At 36.6% G+C, this 20,084-nt stretch overlaps 1 protein-coding gene across 11 annotated transcripts in view; it reads right to left on the reverse strand.

Moving 5' to 3' along the window:
• Positions 1–20,084, reverse strand: part of nrxn2b (neurexin 2b) — a 664,725-nt gene that overhangs the window by 292,537 nt on the left and 352,104 nt on the right. For 10 of the 11 annotated variants that reach the window (XM_083532478.1, XM_083532485.1, XM_083532477.1 and 7 more), the window contains 3 exons: positions 19,125–19,508; positions 14,413–14,616; positions 10,207–10,233 (listed from right to left, as the gene is read on the reverse strand). In XM_083532478.1, the coding sequence (XP_083388604.1) occupies positions 10,207–10,233; positions 14,413–14,616; positions 19,125–19,508 (615 nt within the window). The remainder of the gene's footprint in view (positions 1–10,206; positions 10,234–14,412; positions 14,617–19,124; positions 19,509–20,084) is intronic. The other variant, XM_083532482.1, reaches the window with a different exon arrangement.

A 20,084-nucleotide genomic window follows, 5' to 3' on the forward strand; every position in this document is an offset into this window, starting at 1 on the left:
TCAGATTCAACCATTTTGCATTACCCCTTAATGCTAGAAACCATCTATACTTATCTGTGTAAAGCTGCTAACTGTCTAAAACTGCTTTGAGGCAATGTATATTGTTAAAGTGCTATACAAATAAAAATCTATTCTTCCTGCTGCACATTGCTAAACTAACTCAGCATGCGAGCTTCTACATTATGAGGAGGATCTGACTATTTACCACAGAAGTCAAATCAAAAGTTTAACCTCTACAAGATCCACCTCACTACCCCATTGCTTTTGTTCCCTCAAATGGATTCTTGTAGCTGACTGTCTCAGATTTAAAGCACTGTCCTGACCCTTCTCTGTCCTGGCACAGAGGTTGTGGAATGATCTTGCCCTGCCTGGCAAAATTGCTAGAAGGCTGGCAGTCTTGATCAAACTTTATAAATAAAACATTAATTTTTTAAATTTAAAAATATTGTATTTTCCTTTCTCGTTTTTTTTTTTTTTTTTTTCTTTGTATATTACATTCCATTACTTCTTTCAGTTCTGATTTTAAATTTGATTGCTGGAGAAAGTGAAAAAAAAAAAAAAGACTAAGCCTGGCATGTCACACTTAATTTAAGCCGGTCATCGAAGACCCTTTCAGAGAAATAAAGATGGCAGTGGTTGAAGAGGAGGAGTGGAAACTTCTTCTGGCCAAACAGACATTACAACTCACAGAGCAAGTATGAGGTGCATGTCGTGGTGGTGGTAGAAAGCACTTTTGGCACAATGCCACCTATTAAACCATCTCCCCTGGTAATGATTTTACTGCTTTTAACTTCCTACTTTGCTTTTGTAAGTCAATAAATAAGAGGTTTTTGAGAATTGCTTTGTTCAGTATTATTATTTTTTAACATTCCATACTGAACCTATCAGATAGAAATCTTTGTTTCCCGGAAAGTTTAAAGCCTACAGGAAGAAAGAGTCTCTTCCTGTAATAACTGATACTGTTGGACAATTAAAGACATGTATCAAGGGATATTGGAGCACTCTTCATGCACAATGTTTCAAGATCCTTTATATTATTAGGTTATCGTGTGTGGACTGCTGTCCTTGGTTAGTTCATGATCTGGTCTTTGCAAATAATAGATATAGGAGCTGCAGACATTTCCATGTTGATTAAGATACGTGTTTCTGTTCATCATATTGCAAGTCTTTAGCCAAACATTTAGCTTTGCATCATTTCAGAGCAAACAATACCCCTTTTTTATTATTATTTTTTTTTAACCAAACATCAAGGTAAAAAAGGACAAAAAATAGGACACCTAAAATTGTATCTAAATACAATTTACAAATGCAGTAAAGATTAGCACCTATAGCTTTTTTTGGATGGTGATTTCTTTTTGTTGACAGCTACAAACTCTTAGGGATTTTGTTTATTTTGTTTTTGTTTTTTTCTCTTTGGGGCAGGATGGATTGGGTGTGGCAGGGTTGTTCTCTTATTGTTTATTAGATTTTTTTCCCCCAATTTTTCACAACTATTGATGAAATGAACTGTAGACTTTTTTTCTTTCTTTTACTTTGGTACAAATGCTTTTGAGAGAATCGGTGCTATTCACCATTTATGCATATTAGTGCTCTTTTTTCTGTATTATATGTAATTGATTTATTTAAGAATTTTTTTGCCATTTTGAAATGTCTTTAAGAGAATCACATAAAATGCTATTCAGGTATTAAGAGATTATTATTGCATTATTAGAGTAAATATTTTTAAACGTTTCTGTGAAAAATGACCATTTATGCTACATGTTTTCATTATAATTATTCAGTTAAGGGGTGCTAATAATTTTTTTTAAATAATTGTATTTATTTATTTAGTTGGTTAGTGAACTAGTTAGTTATAGCAATCAATGAAATAAAATGAAACCATGGAGTGTTTTTTCAGGACGTATATTTAAGACAGTAAGAGAAAATACTACTACAATTATTATTATTATTACTATTATTATTATTATTATTATTATTATTATTATTATTATTATTATTATTATTATTACCACATTACCTAAGAGAGCAGTGTTTTTGTGACTGTTTTTTTATGTTTTCATGTAAATCTGTGCATTAAAACACCACAAAATGACAACAACAAAAAAAAGAGATATGTTTTTGCTTTACCTGGTTCAAGCTTGAGCTCAGGTTCAACCAATAACATGATTATTTTTCACATCTAGAGCAATGTGAACTACACAAAACAAATGGATTTCTCACCCTGACATGCTGTTTATAATGACTGTAGACAGGCCTGCTGTAACCACACTGACTTCATTCGGATATTGAATGAGATTCGCAGGTACTTGTGTAAACACTATGCAAATATTGTTGACATAAAAATAGATTCTGTATATCACAACCAGTATATGTATTCACTAACACATTACTTCCCAGTATATCAGTAATAGATGTTTACATTCCTGACATTAAAAACCAGATTCATTTTACCTGCAGTGTTTGTTTGATAAGACACTTGATACCCACGCTTTGATATAGTCAGTTTGTGAGATTATCAAAGTATCACTGTGTCACGACGCTGTCAAATACTTGAATCCGATCTGGTCAAAAGGTTGTTTTGGGTGAAATTTAATTCATCCTCTGATGATGAGCCAAAGTTCAAATAATAAATCAAATAAATAAATAAATAATTTGAATAAATGCAAAATCATTTATTGAAATAGCCAAGCTTCATATAACATTTTTTATGAAGAAGTGTCCAGATTTGACACTTTGTAATAACAATAGGAGAGTCTTCATGACAGAGGATTTTCATGCTAGGATGCAGTTTTTGCTGTTAAAAGCTGACAATACAGTAGGAACTTATTTGCTTTGTGGACATTTTATAAAAAATAATTTTAGATAGAAATGTGCAAATACAATAAATTAAAACATTCTCTCTCTCTCTCTCTCTCTCTCTCTCTCTCTCTCTCTTATATATATATATATATATATATATATATATATATATATATATATATATATATATATATATATATATATATATACAGTATATAAAATTAACTTTGAGGTGGTAACTTTTCGAAATGATGGACATTGTCACATCAGCTCATTGTTGATTATTTGCTTATAACAGCATGCCCTGAAATAATGCCCTGAATAAATGATGGGGGAATCTCCTGACACCTAAATTTTCACAACACACGTGGTCTTATTTGCGTGATTGTTTTGTTGAAAATGTATACAAATTTTGAAAATACATTTTTGTTTAGTTGAACTGAAGGTTTTAGGCTCATGATAACGTTAATAGATTTCAATCAGTGTTAGACTCATTAATATCATTTGTGACATCGGCCTCAAGTCCCGCACACAACAACAGACAAGCTCTCCGAACACGACAGCAGGGCGGGTGCTGAATGGACAGCGCCATTTCAGCACCCGTGTTATGAAAAGTTATGCCGCACATGGCCAGGGGGCGGAGCGACACAACAAAACACGGCTGGAGCCTAATGAAGAGAGAGCGCCAAATCTTCACCCCATGGAGAAGAATGAAGAGTATAAAAGGAGCCACGAAGGAAGACAGTTTGGAGAATGTATTGGAGTATTATTTATTAAATTTTTTTAAATACATAAACTGAGTTGATTAATAGTCTTGTAACAAAAATGATAAAAGCAACATTATATCCATAATAAATCATAGTACTTTGGCTACTTAAGTACATTTGAAGGCAAATACTTTTGTTCTTTTACTCAAGTTTAATTAGTCACTTTTCCTGGAGTCATATTTTACCTACTGAATCTCTACTTTTACTCAAGTACATAGTTTGTGAACTTCATCCACCATTTGGAGAAGAAACATGAATTCCATTTCAGAATGTAAATATTTTATGTACTTATTAAATGTTAAAAACTAAAAGAAGTAAAAAAAAATATATTTGTGTTGGTTTGCTATTGAATTTTAATCTCTTTTCCAAGTGTGTGGTCTTGTAGCTAATTATCACCTGTGGTATGTTGAGGTGGACTGCAGGACAGTGTGACACTCCATGCAGAGAGACATGACTCAACCCTCAGCCCCCCATGCAGAGGAGCAATAACGCCTACAAGAACCTCAGACTGTCTCTCTGTATCTCTCAGCTCACTTTTTACCTCTATCTTCTTGGTGAGGTTAAAGGGGGTGACACAGGCAGCAGGTTGTCGCGACATCGTGATGCAAACATATGTCGTGTTAGAATGCCTCTCTGTGTGAGTGTGAAAAAGGGAATGAGCGAGGAAAGACCGTATTGACTTTGAGAAATGCCAGGTAGGATACACCACCATGTTACATCAAACATACAGATTAACTTTAGGCATGTGCTTTCTTCAATAATATAACCAGAACCTGCAGTATTATCAGTTCGGGCTCCAAATAATCATATTTCTGTGATTCCTCATTCCTTTTTCCTGCTAGTCAGATGTCAAAGCCTCAGGTCTTGTGTGGTTTTACAGGCCATGTGTTTCATCAGTGATGCTGTTTGTACATCTACAGCCTTGGGGTGTATTTTTTTTTTTTATTTATTTATTTTTTTTTTCAGATAAATAATTGAGTAACCTACAGTGTCACCTACTGGTCATCTACTGGGTTTGCTTGAAACAGTGAGACATGTTTAAAGACACATGTTCACAAGATGTGTAAATAGGATTAATGCACTGACAAGCATAGAATAAGCAAGAAAGTAAGTGGAAAAAACCACAAAAACACCACCCCTTAAAAAAGACAATTTCAGGTCACTCCATAAATTAACAAACTAATTAATACATGAATTAGCATACAAACAAAAGGACACATTTCTCCACTCCACCCCAGGAATCGCTACTAAAATGTCAAAAGAAAGTCAATTCAATCTGTCAAGCTCTTTAACAGTTAATTAGGTGGTTCTTAGGAGTTGACAAGATTGATTTCAATAATTAATTTATCCTTTAAGCCCAAACCCAGGAGAGCTAACTGCTTCAGCTAACGTTAGCATTAGCAAGGACCATCATGACACCACTTCTTTGTAACCTTGACTATTTGGTTGTTTTGAAGGCTAGTTAAAACACTGGGAGCATGAGAGACTGAAGCTCATACGACTGAACGAGAATGGTTTAGTTTGCCTTCTCTCTTTTTTCTTTGTATTGTAAAAAGTAGCTAGTTGATGTAATTCAAGCTATCCAAACAATTCAATCAGAGCAATCCTATTGTTTATCGTCCTATTTTTCCAACAGGTTCGTTGTTTGCACACAGTGTGTGATTTTTTTTTCTTTTCCCAATTGACCAGAGGTGGGAAGTAACGGAGTACAAATACTTCGTTACTGTACTTAAGTAGATTTTTTCGGTATCAGTATTTTTACTCCACTATTTATTTTTCAGACAACTTTTTACTTTTACTCATTACATTTTTACACAAATATCTGTACTTTTTACCTCTTACATTTTCAAAACAGACTCGTTACTTTAGTTTTAATCCATTGATTTGGTGGAATATTATTTTTTTTATTTACACTGCGCCGATTTCAGCCGAACAACCGATTTCCTGTCATTGCCCGTTCAATCCACTGGTGTATAAAGTACGGACTCTCACTCACCACAGAAGGCAGTAAGAAGTTTGGGGTTAATGTGGATGAGACAGAGGGAGTCAGTGATGTAAACATGACTGAGAACAGACACATTCCTGATCATCATCATCTTTTCTCTGCTTGTGTTCTATATGTGGATCTTCAGCCTGGATACATTCATTAGGTAACAACATTAGTTTTGTATTAATATATATATATATATATATATGGCTGTCAAAATTATTATTTAAATGGCAAAAAAGTTTTTCCTTTCTTTATTTAGATATAAAATAAATAAATTAACTCCAGATAAAATATTTGTAATCAGTAAACTTTTGTTTTATTTCTGAGTCTCAAATCAAACACCAAAATCCGCCATGATTCTCACAATTTACCCTCTGGGTGGCGTTTTGTGGGTTTTTCCCTCATAATGGCGACACAAACTTAAATTACTGTCTTTATTAATCGTACAGATAAAAACAATACATCATTCAAATCTGTAAAATGTCTATAATTTTCTATATATAAGCTTCCTGACTTGACTTGAAGAGGTGCAGTCTCTCCGGTATCACCTCATTAACTGTCCGTGTGGAAACATAGCAAAGGCTCTTAATGATGTCCACACGTCTCTGCACTGATATAGCCTTTATATTTAATCACTGTACATATGCTTACATATATATCACATGCTGTACATATGATACATGTTTAACACCTCCAAGCTGCCAGTTTTGGGCACCTGAGCAAGCACTTAACTCACTACTGCTCATTTAGTAAATGAGATCATTAAGAGTCGCTCGGGATAAACACTTCCAACAGGAAGTGGCTATATCTCGCTATCTTTGTCTCTCTATTTTCTCTATCTAATTGTCTCTGTGTCTCTTTTAGTAAATGTCTCTGTCTCACTGTATATGTCTCTCTCTTGCTGTCTCTCGTTTTGTTTCTCACTCTTTGTAAAGCTGTGTCTGTGTCTGTGTCTCTTTGTCTCTGTCTTTCCTGCTTATTTTCATGTCTAACAAAGTTTTGAGTTTTGAAGTAATGCCATTAGCGATCTATGATGAAATACTTCCCTGGTTCAATTCTTACCTCTAGTTTCATATTGAACATTATAAGAAGTTTTTAAAAACAGAACAATAAAAGGTCATTAAAATTGGTTGCTGGTAAATCATGGTATATCAGTGGTGCAGGTGTTGGAGATGTGGTTATTGTACCTGAGTCACTTCTCATAGACTTCGAGTTACTGAGAGAATGTACAGGAAGGAGATGTTTTGACCCTCTACCATCATGATCTAAGAGAAAACACTGGTCTCCTAACTATAGAAAAGCCAAGAGTCCAATAAGCAAAGGCTTGTTTGCCTCTCCTGTGTTGGTGTAATGGTCAGTGACGTGGTCGCTGCTATCTGACTCACCCGGTTCGATTCCTACCCCTTAGCTTTTCTTTAGCTTGTTTAAAAAGTTTTTAAAAAGAACCAAAAAAGGTCTTAAAAATCAGGTTCTTGCAGGATATCCTGTGGCTCAATTGGAAGAGCTTTACCTCTGGGTTGAGAGGTTGCCGGTTCAAACCCCGGCCAAAGCTCAAAGTTAAGGTTGTGGAAGGTTTCGGTGGCCGTAGTAAGGAAGGTGTCAGAAATGGCTGCGTGGAAGGTTGGATGTGGTTTCGGAGGGCGTATCCTGAAGCAGGGGGGCAATATCCGGGCATCTGCCCCCCCGGCGTCTGAGAAACTGAAAACAGGGGGTTATGAAGCAAAAACGTTCAAAAAAGTATCGACTTAGTTTTGCATATAGGGAAAAATTCTGCCAAAAACCTATCACCCTCACTTTTTCTGAGACTGTGAAGCAGCTAGTAGTCACAGCCTTTGTTTGCAGTCAACTACCTCATTAATCACCAGACACTACTTTCCACACAGCTTACCCAGTGTGGGGACAAGCCAGATTCGAACCAGCAACCTCTGAACTCAGAGGCAAGGCTTTTATCACAAAGCCATCAAGTCCCACAATAGTCCTTCGTTTTTTGGGGGGGTTTATCGTTTGTTCCATGCTTCAAAGCAAGCAATTCAGACCAGACAGAAACACAGAAAGCAGGATTCGATCCCTGAACCCCACCAACACCAAATAACAGTCTTAACCCACTGAACCATCGGGAAGGACCGGCTGCAACGATTGTTTAGAGCAGGTCTATCTTTTCTTTTAAACCATCAACACAAGAATATAATGCTAAAGACAGACGTAGGAAGCAAACCCATAACGTGACTAGCAGGGATAAAGCAGGATTCGAACCCTGATTCACACCACTAGCAAGGCACCAGCATAAACCCACTGAACCATCAGGAAGGACAAGCTGGGAAGCTTGTTTAGAGCAGGTCTATCTTTCTTTTTAACCCATCAAAACAAGAATATAAAGATGTAGGAATCAGGAATTTAACCTACCTCATGACTAGCAGACAGAAAGCCAGGTTTGAACCCTGACCACCAACATTAGCAAAGTACCAGCCTTAACCCACTAAGCCATCAGAAAAAAACAGGCTGGGAAGCAGAGCAGGTCTATCATTCTTTTCAAACCTCAACACAAGAATTTAACAGTAAAGAAAGATGTAGGAAGCGAAAACAGATGTAAGTAGCACAAGTTGAACCCACATTGTAAATAACAGGAAAAAACCAGGAATCAAACCATGATCCCCACCACCAGGGACACACCAACCTTAACCCATTGAACCATTGGTGAGGACAGGCTTAGAATCTTATTTAGAGCAACTCTATCTTTCTTTTCAACCCATTAAAAACAAAAATATATTGCTAAAGAAAGATGTAGGAAATGAATCCTGATCGTGACTGGCAGACAGAAAGCAGGATTCGAACCCTGAACCCCACCAAAAGCAAGAAACTTGATTTAACCCACTGACCCATCAGGGAAGACAGGCCAGGAAGGTTGTTTAGAGCAGGTCTATCTACCTTTAAACCATCAACACAAGAATATAAAGCTAAAGAAAGATTAAGGAAGCAGGAACATAAACTACATCACAACTAGCAGGCAGAAAGCAGGATTCAAACCCTGATCCTCACCATCAGCAATGCACCAGCCTTAACCCACTAAACCATCGAAGAGATCAGACTGAGAAGCATGTTTAGATGAGGCACAAGCCTTAAAACACTGAGTGACCGCTGCTGAAAAGCGTGTGTGCTTTTTGGAGGGTTCATACTTTGTTTCATGCCAGCGCAGTAAGAAAGAAGGCATGTAGGACTGGCTTTGAAACCTTATCACCAGCGTGGACTATATTAAGGACCATGTTCAGGCACAAGCCTTAACCCACTGAGCTACCACAGAAGTGCCTTTTATTTGGTGGAGTTATCTTTCATTAAAGACCAGGAAATCAAGAAATTAATCCAACACAGAAAGGACAGAATTGAAATGTTTTCAGAGGGGACAAGGTCCAGAAGTTTTATTTACCAACACAGCAACCAGCTCGACCAGGAATCGAACTCTCCAACTCATCCTTGTGGGGATACTGACATTAACCCATGACCATCCATCCATCCATCCATCCATCCATCTATCTATCTATCTATCTATCTATCTATCTATCTATCTATCTATCTATCTATCTATCTATCTATCTATCTATCTATCTATCTATCTATCTATCCATCCATCCATCCATCCATCCATCCATCCATCCATCCATCCATCCATCCATCCATCTATCTATCTATCTATCTATCTATCTATCTATCTATCTATCTATCTATCTATCTATCTATCTATCTATCTATCTATCTATCTATCTATCTATCTATCTATCTTATATGATGTGAGGTCCAGTTAACAGCTAAAACAGGTAGCAGTAATAACTACTTTTTACTTAAGTACATGTCAGAGCCAAAACCTCTTTACATTCACTTAAGTAAAAAAGTTTAATCAGTACTTCAACTTTTACCCGAGCAATTGACACAGGTGCCTAAGGCTAATGTAAACACAGACATGTTTTCTGTGGTTTGGTCTCAAACTTTAAGTATTATTTTTTATTTTTTATTTTCTTTACCTGCTTATTTGTACAAGTAAGCATTTTAACCAGATTATTGCACCGTTAAAAGATAAATACTACTAATAGAAAAATAGGCTCAATTCAATAGCTGACTCAATTAAAAATCTATTGAATAATTAAAAAACATTTTATTCAAATACTTAATTTTAGTGTTTTAAAAGTAGTTTTTTTGTTGAAAGTTGTAACTTTTTATATAATATGTTTTGAACAGTGTAATTAGACACAATTAAACACACACACACACACACACACACACACACACACACACACACACACACACACACACACACACACACACACACACACACACACACACACACAGGTATCTCCTTGATATGAGACTTACCTTAGAGTGAACATCACAATATTAACTCATGGTATGAAACACAGATTCAGATTCAAATTACCAAAGCAAAAAAGCCAATGCATGTGTGTAAAGAGAGAGAGAGAGAGAGAGAGAGAGAGATAGAGAGAGAGAGAGAGAGAGAGAGAGAGAGAGAGAGAGAAAGAAAGAAAGAAAGAAAGAAAGAAAGAAAGAAAGAAAGAAAGAAAGAAAGAAAGAAAGAAAGAAAGAAAGAAAGAAAAATAAAGAAAGTGTGTTGTATTTACAATAAACACTTAGAATATCACTTACTGGGGTTACAGTTTATCCTGATACAATCTGGTGGGAAAGAGAGTGAGATGGTGAGATCAAATCAAAGAGAAACAATAGAAGGAAAAGAGAGAGAGAGAAAAAATAAATAAAAAAGGAAGAAAGAGCAAGAGAGGGGAAAAAAAAACAACATTTTACATCCTTCAAGGTACATTCTGCAGACATCCATTATATTAGGCTGGACCACTACCCGGGGACACGCCTCGAGTCAGAGTCACCCTTATCCTACACAACTATTTATAATTTCTGTATACCCTCCATTTTGCCCAGAAAAGCTCCAAAATCTCATCAATGCCAAGCTGTTTTAAAATCAAGACCAACATGATTTATGATAAAGTTAAAGAATGAATTCAAACATACATATATATATATATATATATATATATATATATATATATATATATATATATATATATATATATATATATATATATATATATATATATATATATTTTTTTTTTTTTTTCTAAATCTGATCCACATTTTATTTAATGTTTTGATTTCTTTTTGACAGATGAATCCATATCTGGAGCTCTTTGGGCAATGAGGATTCACCAGCTGAAACTTTAGGCAAGGGTGATCTGCACACTTCAGCCTTAAATGCAGCCTCCTACATCCAAAACAAATTCCTCCTGACTTTCCTCCATGTTATATGCCATATACGTTATATTAAAGGAGCAGTTTGTAATATTGTCTTGGGCTGTACAAAACTAATGTTTTCCAAAAATCTCCCTAATTATTTTATTTCTGTCTATTGGATTTAAGTATCTGACATTTTTTTTTTCTCTCACAGATGCAGTTCTTTTTTTATGACCTGCTATTTCAGATTTTAAATATAAACTATGTGCTGAACAGTGGCACCTACTGGTCAACTTGTGATATGACAAAATGTGTTAGTTTAAAAAAGTAATCCACACTAAATGACATCTGTTTATCTACACTATATGGACACACGTTGGCGGGCATATGACCACGCTGCTGTTATAATTAACTTCCACTCTTCTGTGTGTTGCATTAGATTTTGGAGTGTGTGTGTGGATATTTGTGCTCATTTCACAGAACACACACCACAGGGTGTTAAAGTCAGGTAATGATTTAGGTGAGGATGAGAACATCCAGAGTGCAGTCAGTGTTCTAATTCATCCCAATAGTGTATAGTAGGATTGGGGTCAGACCACTCAAGATCTCTCCAACTCATCTAAACCATATCTTTATAGAACTGGCTTTGTGCACAGGTGCACTGTCATGTTGGGAACAGGTTTAGGTCTCTTAGTTTACGTAAAAGGGGGATAATTAAATTCTACAACATACAAAGGGATCATATGGAATGTGGAAGAACCACAAATGGTTTAACACTTCAGGTGTCCCAATAGTTTTCTCCATATAGTTTTTCTCTCTCTCTCTCTCTCTCTCTCTCTCTCTCTCTCTCTCTCTCTCTCTCTCTCTCTCTCTCTCTTTCTCTGTCTATTTTTAATGTGGGGTCTATTTTCACTTTAGTATCATTTTTGTATTCTGTTGATTGTGGTGCCAATCCAGTGGTGTTTACCTTGGATTCATCTTTACTTCAAGAGTGAGATGCAGCTGGGTTTTACTCCTTTAGCCTTCCCAGATCATCTCCTTATTCCAAACCAATCAGCTCCCAAAATGTTCAAGCTAATAACACTTTAATGCATATCATCTCACAGATCACTAATTAGACTAAATTGTATAAATGCATTGCATTCTGGGACTATAACCCATAGTTTTGCCACTACATTGGCCCTAGAATCACTTAACATAATCAAAATCAAGAAGCTCCAGCATGGATTTGTATTCGATTCAGAACTGAGACGAACATCTCGTCAGACTGAGAGCTCAAACCTCAGTTTTGCTAAGATAGACATGAAATGATGATTATTATTTTTTTATATTATCAAACTGCACCTTTATTATTTCGGTGTGTATACTAATAAACACATTTCATAATTTTTTCGTGCACGTTATATAAAGCTTGGAAGATGTCAGTAATGGTGGCAGCTTCATGGAGTTTATTCCGTTTGGAAATCTTTGTCTCCAATTGCTGGCTGCAGCCTGCATGTGCATGCTAGAAAGGCTGATGTGAGATCTCAAAGCTGTCAACCGCTACGGAGTAGTGATGACAAACAGCCAGCGACCGGGCTCACTGTGTGAAGCGAGAGGCACGGTGTGCTACAATACCCTACTCTCATATACATTTCAGCATATTTTAGCTACAAAGTTATTAATATATGAGTAATAATGTTTAATCAAATTTCATTGTAGATTCACTTTAGGGAAAACACCACACACATAGGTGAACTGTGATGAAGGATCACATGTGAATAATACTGTATATGGGGGTACACAAGAACACAAATAAATAATAATTAAAATACAAATAAATAATAAAGCAGAAAAAGACACATGAAAATACATGTATGTAAAAATAAACAAAATAATTGTGAAAAAAGATACAAATTTAAATATAAAAATGTGGATGTGAAACAAACAAAAAATTCAATAAGAAAAAAAAATCCATGTAAAAATAAATGCATGTAAGTGTACACAATTAATTTGTGTGAAAAAAAAAAAAAAACTAGAGTTGGAAATCTTTACACATGAATAAATGTGAAAGGTTGGTGTGAGGAATATCCTCTTGACAGGGGCACTGATATTCCCCCTGAATCAGGATAACTTTCTCTGACTGATCTAATCCTTCTAAATACGTATTGAGTGCTTCATCTAAGCTCAGTATGTCTGTGGTCAATTGCTTGTATGCAAATTGCTGCATGATATGCTACAAGTTACCGTTTGCTAATTAAGACCTTAAAGTAATTAAAGGCTTTTGGCTTAGCATTAGCAGCAGCTTAGCGGTTAAGGAGAAATCGACAGGCGTTCAAAAAACGGTGACATTGAGCCGGTCGCTGGCTGTTCGCTTCAGGGCCGCAGACATACAAGCCATTGAAGGGATGAAAAGTTCCATCTTCAGAGCCTCGAGCCAGTGAGCAAGAGATAAATAGATAGAAAGAGAGAAGGAAAGAGCCCTATGAGTACACCTCTGCCTTGTAACGTCCTGAGTCTTAAATAACGTCCAGGTTATAAATATATCTCAGGTGACATAAGCACATGAGTCACCTGTCAATACTAGGTGTATATTTGCAATTCAGTTTTATCAATTGCTTTAATGTCAACTTGACATACCACCTGATTCGACATAAGGTTGTGTTATAACATCTCGCTAGCTGACTTCCAGCCGTATGTCACATGACATCTGACGATCTATAACTCTATCATTGTGAGCCTCCACACCAGAAGGACAGCCATCATGAGAGTCGGCAGCTCAACCAGAAAGCGTTATAACACTACCTGTGCCTAGTGCATACTATATCAGGTGTTATTACAGCTTGACATTAAGGTTTGAGAAGCGATTTATATCTATATCTATATCTATCTTTCTATATATAGTTGTCCCTTTGTAAATGGTATTATAGTTGAGTTTGATGTCAAGTCGCAGGCCACATTAGTCAAGTGACATGAACTGCCATTAGGCTCTGTTATAACAACTCACACACTGACGTGCATGTGAATGTCTTGAAAACTGATTTTGTATTTCACCATTATGGAAATGCATTGTTATGAGGCTCTGCTGTAGAAGTATAGTGAGCTACAAAGTCAATAGCCGTGATGTTTTACCCTAAGATGACCCAAAAAATGTTCACACTTAAATGTATGTATGTATGTATGTATGTATGTATGTATGTATTATTATTATTATTATTATTATTATTATTATTATTATTATTATTATTTTACTTGAATTTTTTTATTAACAAATGTAAATTTAAATATTATTGTTATGTATGAAATGTAACTGTGGTACAAAAAGTACAAATAAATACATAATTAGTAAATTCGATTCAGAATAGCCTAGCATTAAAGTTGGTCAAGGTCTCCACCTGCTGGCCAAAGTATCTATTACAACTAAAATCATCGGAGTGACACTAGGACGTAACAGGGCGAGAGTAAGCGCACATTCCCTGTGATCCAGCACTGATTGTGGGAAGATGCTTAAGGCCTGAGGAGGGCAGAGGATGAGGATAGGGTCAGATGACACACCCAGAGCAAATTTACTGGGAGAAGAAAAGAGGGATGATGATTAGGATTGAGGGTGATAATGGCGGTTACGGTTACCCAGATTGACGAGGAGCTTGACTCGTCCACCGTCCAGCTCTAGACGAAGCGTATCTGCAGACTCTTTGGAGGTGGTGGCCACCAGGAGACCGTACGCTCGCTGGGACATGAAGCGCAGGGCCAGGTCTTCTGCCTCGGTGTGCATGGTGCTCGGCATGATGATCTTCAGATACATGCTGCCATCGTAGCTCAACACTGTGGACTCTGTGGAAGAGACATAAGGTTTGGGGGAAAAGAATAAACTGGTGCTGATTTAATGCACTAATACACTTCATTTGTTCATTTAGAACTGGAGACAATATCCAAAAACAACACTAGATGGAAGAAGAGAGCTTTTTTTTATTTTTTATTTTTTATGACTGTCGCCCTAATGGCGTCTCATAGACTCATTACATCATAACAAAAATATCTAAACCTGGCCTAGTGCAGCAGCTTTGCACGATAGAATGATGTAACTGTGTGTGTTTAAAAAGCAATACTTCAATGTTAAACAAGATATGTTGCTAAAACAAATACAAGAGCCAATTTGGCCAGCAAAGGCAGTAGTGTCATGGCTCCATGGCTATAACTGCTGTCAGTCAGCATACTCTGCCCATCTTGCACCGGCTGGTGGCTTTAACAGTCACACAGATGGTTGTGAAACGCCCCATCGCTTTGCTGCCTTCAGGGTTACTTTATGATGGTCCAGTCCTCATATTTCCTGCTAGTAAGTGAGACTGTTACTCACAATAACTTACAGTTCCAATCATTTTCTGTGTCTGTTAGCAATTCTGTGGTGACCGTAGAAAGGACACTGAAATGCCCTCTCTGATGGCTGCAGCTGTATTTTTAGCAGGCTAAAATTGCTTCCCGCTCCAAATAAACTCCACAGATAGCGCTGAGTTCAATGTTGAAATTGCAAGGACATGCGGTTTTATATTTCTCTCATAATGTTAATTTGGTGGAATAGTGAGATGAAACCTAACACCACAACATCAATCATGATATCGAGAAGCCCCCAACAGAGTACTCAAGCAAAGAACAAGCGTCTCACTTCTCGCTGCTGTGACCACTCACAAGCCTTCTTCTGACACTACAGATTAATGAACCGCCTGCAAGAACGCAACGGATACTTCTCATTTAGAAACACCTGCGGTGTTCAACAGTCACAAATGTCTTTCCTTAGCTAATCTCAGAAACTGGAGCTACTGATTTGTGTAAATATTTGAATTTTAATTACACTACTAAACACTGACAAACTGATATTTCTTCACTGACTCCTCTATACCAGGGACTATACCACGACTAACATGATGAATGACAGGAGTAGTTATTATGTTATGGTACATGGATTTAGTTTAGCAACAAATTGAGCAGGAATTCATCACTGTATATTTTTCTTTTATATACCTTTAGGAAAAATAGTCAATTTTCCAGAGCCCTGAATATGCTACCTAATAAATAAATATGGATAAATGTATTCTAAGGATGCTTTTATTTTTGCTAAGCCATGTACCCCATGTAACATTTGGAAAATTCTTAAAAAAAAAAAAAAACAACAAAAAAATTAATAAATACAATTTGGATCTAGAAAAAAACAAAACATTAACTTGCATTTCATGTTTGAAAATGTATTAATCCATCAAACAATTTTTTATTTTTTTTATTTTTGCAAGGTGCACTTCAAGAAATTAATATTGGTTTTAAAAAAGTTGTATTTTATGTAATTTATTCTTCATTTTAATTCTCATTATTAATTTTAGGCTATTCATTTTTTTTTTTTTGTAATTTGGGTTACATGTTTTTAATTTAAAAATAACCTCCATCAAATATCATTACTGATCAAGAAGAAAAAGGTGAGAACAGCCATTTCTTGTTATTCATGTTTAAAGTAATTTTTACAGAAAAAAAAAAAAAAAAAAAAAAATATATATATATATATATATATATATATATATATATATATATATATATATATATATATATATATATATATATATATACTCAATGATATTCTTGGCGGCCATGCAAAACTCAAATTATTTTGTACGTTTTATCATATCACTATTGTAAGATAAATAAAAATTACATATATACTGTATATACAGTGAGGAAAATAAGTATTTGAACACCCTGCTATTTTGCAAGTTCTCCCACTAAGAAATCATGGAGGGGTCTGAAATTGTCATCGTAGGTGCATGTCCACTGCGAGAGACATAATCTAAAAAAAACATATCCAGAAATCACAATATATGATTTTTAAACTATTTATTTGTATGATACAGCTGCAAATAAGTATTTGATCACCTGTCTATCAGCTAGAATTCTGACCCTCAAAGACCTGTTAGTCTGCCTTTAAAATGTCCACCTCCACTACATTTATTATCCTAAATTAGATGCACCTGTTTCAGGTCGTTAGCTGCATAAAGACACCTGTCCACCCCATACAATCAGTAAGAATCCAACTACTAACATGGCCAAGACCAAAGAGCTGTCCAAAGACACTAGAGACAAAATTGAAGACCTCCACAAGGCTGGAAAGGGCTACGGGGAAATTGCCAAGCAGCTTGGTGAAAAAAGGTCCACTGTTGGAGCAATCATTAGAAAATGGAAGATGCTAAACATAACTGTCAATCTCCCTCGGACTGGGGCTCCATGCAAGATCTCACCTCGTGGGGTCTCAATGATCCTAAGGAAGGTGAGAAATCAGCCCAGAACTACACGGGAGGAGCTGGTCAATGACCTGAAAAGAGCTGGGACCACCGTTTCCAAGGTTACTGTTGGTAATACACTAAGACGTCATGGTTAGAAATCATGCATGGCACGGAAGGTTCCCCTGCTTAAACCAGCACATGTCCAGGCACGTCTTAAATTTGCCAATGACCATTTGGATGATCCAGAGGAGTCATGGGAGAAAGTCATGTGGTCAGATGAGACCAAAATAGAACTTTTGGGTCATAATTCCACTAAACGTGTTTGGAGGAAGAAGAATGAAGAGTACCATCCCAAGAACACCATCCCTACTGTGAAGCATGGGGGTGGTAGCATCATGCTTTGGGGGTGTTTTTCTGCACATGGGACAGGGCGACTGCACTGTATTAAGGAGAGGATGACCGGGCCATGTATTGCGAGATTTTGGGGAACAACCTCCCTCCCTCAGTTAGAGCCTTGAAGATGGGTCGAGGCTGGGTCTTCCAACATGACAATGACCCGAAGCACACAGCCAGGATAACCAAGGAGTGGCTCTGTAAGAAGCATATCAAGGTTCTGGCGTGGCCTATACAGTCTCCAGACCTAAACCCAATAGAGAATCTTTGGAGGCCAGAAACCTGACTGATCTAGAGAAGATCTGTGTGGAGGAGTGGGCCAAAATCCCTCCTGCAGTGTGTGCAAACCTGGGGAAAAACTACAGGAAACGTTTGACCTCTGTAATTACAAACAAAGGCTACTGTACCAAATATTAACATTGACTTTCTCAGGTGTTCAAATACTTTTTTGCAGCTGTATCATACAAATAAATAGTTAAAAAATCATACATTGTGATTTCTGGATTGTTTTTTTTAGATTATGTCTCTCACAGTGGACATGCACCTACGATGACAATTTCAGACCCCTCCATGATTTCTAAGTGGGAGAACTTGCAAAATAGCAGGGTGTTCAAATACTTATTTTCCTTACTGTATATATAAATATATATCCTTTTTTAAGCCCTACAATCATGCAACATTTAATATTTCCTTGCTGTATTGTTTGTAAAAATACTAACTTGTATCTCCCTTAAATGCTAAATGTTTAAAACAAACAAACAAACAAACAAGTAAATAATAACATTCCAGTCAATGGCATACAGGATGTCCATAGTTACAAATAACAACGCTTTGCAACAATGGTCAGGAAACTTAATACAGCGCTGATTTTATGCTGCAGCAGCAGAAAATCACATTAGTCCCTATAAGGTAAAAAAAAAAAAATTCTAAACAGGTGAAGATGCTAAAAACATCATCCGGGCACAGAACTGCTGCTCACCAGATGTTTTTTGTTTTCCGCTCCACTCTGTGCAAACTCTGTTAAGCAAGAAAACTTTAGCAGATCAGCAGTTTCTAAAATGCTATCCCACACCAACCGCCATTAATCAAAAAGCTCACTTTTTTTTTCCCTAAAATGTTTGCTGTGTATCTGCATGATTTTATACCTTAAAGCGAGCATTGGTTAAAGAGCTGCAAGAATGAGCAGAATAAAGGTGTATACGCAGAAATCGCTTCTGACTGATGAGCACTTGTGTGTGCCATAGTAGGCAGCATAAATAGACCAAATTCACCTGCACAGCAAAGTTCCCTTTCCGAACTGCATCAAGATAAATCATATTATCAATCAGAGTAAGCATTATTTGTCAAGAAAGTTTTGCTGCAGTTTCCAGCTTCTGACATTAGAAAAGAAAAATCTTCAACTCTCATTAATCTATCAACTGTATGAACTGCTGCCATCTGTTTCACTGAACTTAGTGCAGTTCGCTTCATAGAATAAATACTGAATTTCCAATCAAGCATTCATCAAAGTCCCATTACAGGCCCATTTTATAAAAAAATCCATATGTTTAAATATTTGGCAGACTCTCAGAGCCAGTTCTGGTGCAGCTAATTATTATTCTGATGCTAATTTATGGCTAATCCATCACTTTAATACATCTGTCCATGAACAGACAGACTAAACATTGACTGTAAAGACGCTCGCACCTATTTCGCAGTTACTGCCGAGGTATCCGGTGCCTGTGCAGTCACAGATATATCGGTTCCAGCCCTCCTTGCAGAGTCCTCCATTTCCACATGGGGTACTGCTACACCTCTTCTGGAGCTCTCGAGTGCAGAAGCTGCTGACCCCAGGGGCGCTCTGGATCTCGGCCAAGCGGCGGACATCACGGCTCTTTCCATCGATGAAGAGGTCGCGCACACAGCCCACGTAACCGTAGTTGAGCAAAGCCGTCCACACCTCAGGAGGAAGGATGAGGTCCTGGCGAGACTCAGGAAGGCCACCTAGATACATATCACTTTCCAGGTCGAGGATCTCGCTGCCCTCGTTGGAGTTAAACGGCATGGTGCGGCTGTTCACCGAAATGGAACCTAACAAAGATGAGAAAGCAGTGAAGAGAGAAATCATGTGTCATCATGCAAGTTTAACGTTTGCATCAATTACATTTAGAGATAAAAACCTGAAGCATTTTAAAAGAATTTCATTATCGGAATTCATATTGGATGTTTGATGCGTCTTTTCTCAGGATTGAAATTTCTCAAGAATGCAACGTCCAAGAACGATTACTGACGAGTTATTGAATGTAAAAATAAACACAATGTAGTGCAAAATAGTCAAAACAAACCCTGAAGTCACTATTAATAATATTTCAATATTTAAAGGAATTATCATAAGACTAAAGGCCACACAAACGTGTGCAGGTTTCTACAAAGGAAATTTCACAAAACATTAGACTGGGTGTGCTTATATTCCAGGTTTGTAGAAAAGCAGCAGGAAAACATAATCAGATTGATATATAATATATTATCCATTAAGAAATGACAGATTATAAAGATATAATTATTGCAATTCATTCACAAATCCAATAAAACACAAAAAAAGAATGTCAATTAACCAAGAAACCACTGACACTGGTGTCTCCTTCCATTTGCTGAACATATTTCACT

Source organism: Silurus aristotelis, assembly GCF_946808225.1.
Source record: "Silurus aristotelis genome assembly, chromosome: 27".
In the NCBI taxonomy this organism is placed as follows: domain Eukaryota; kingdom Metazoa; phylum Chordata; class Actinopteri; order Siluriformes; family Siluridae; genus Silurus; species Silurus aristotelis.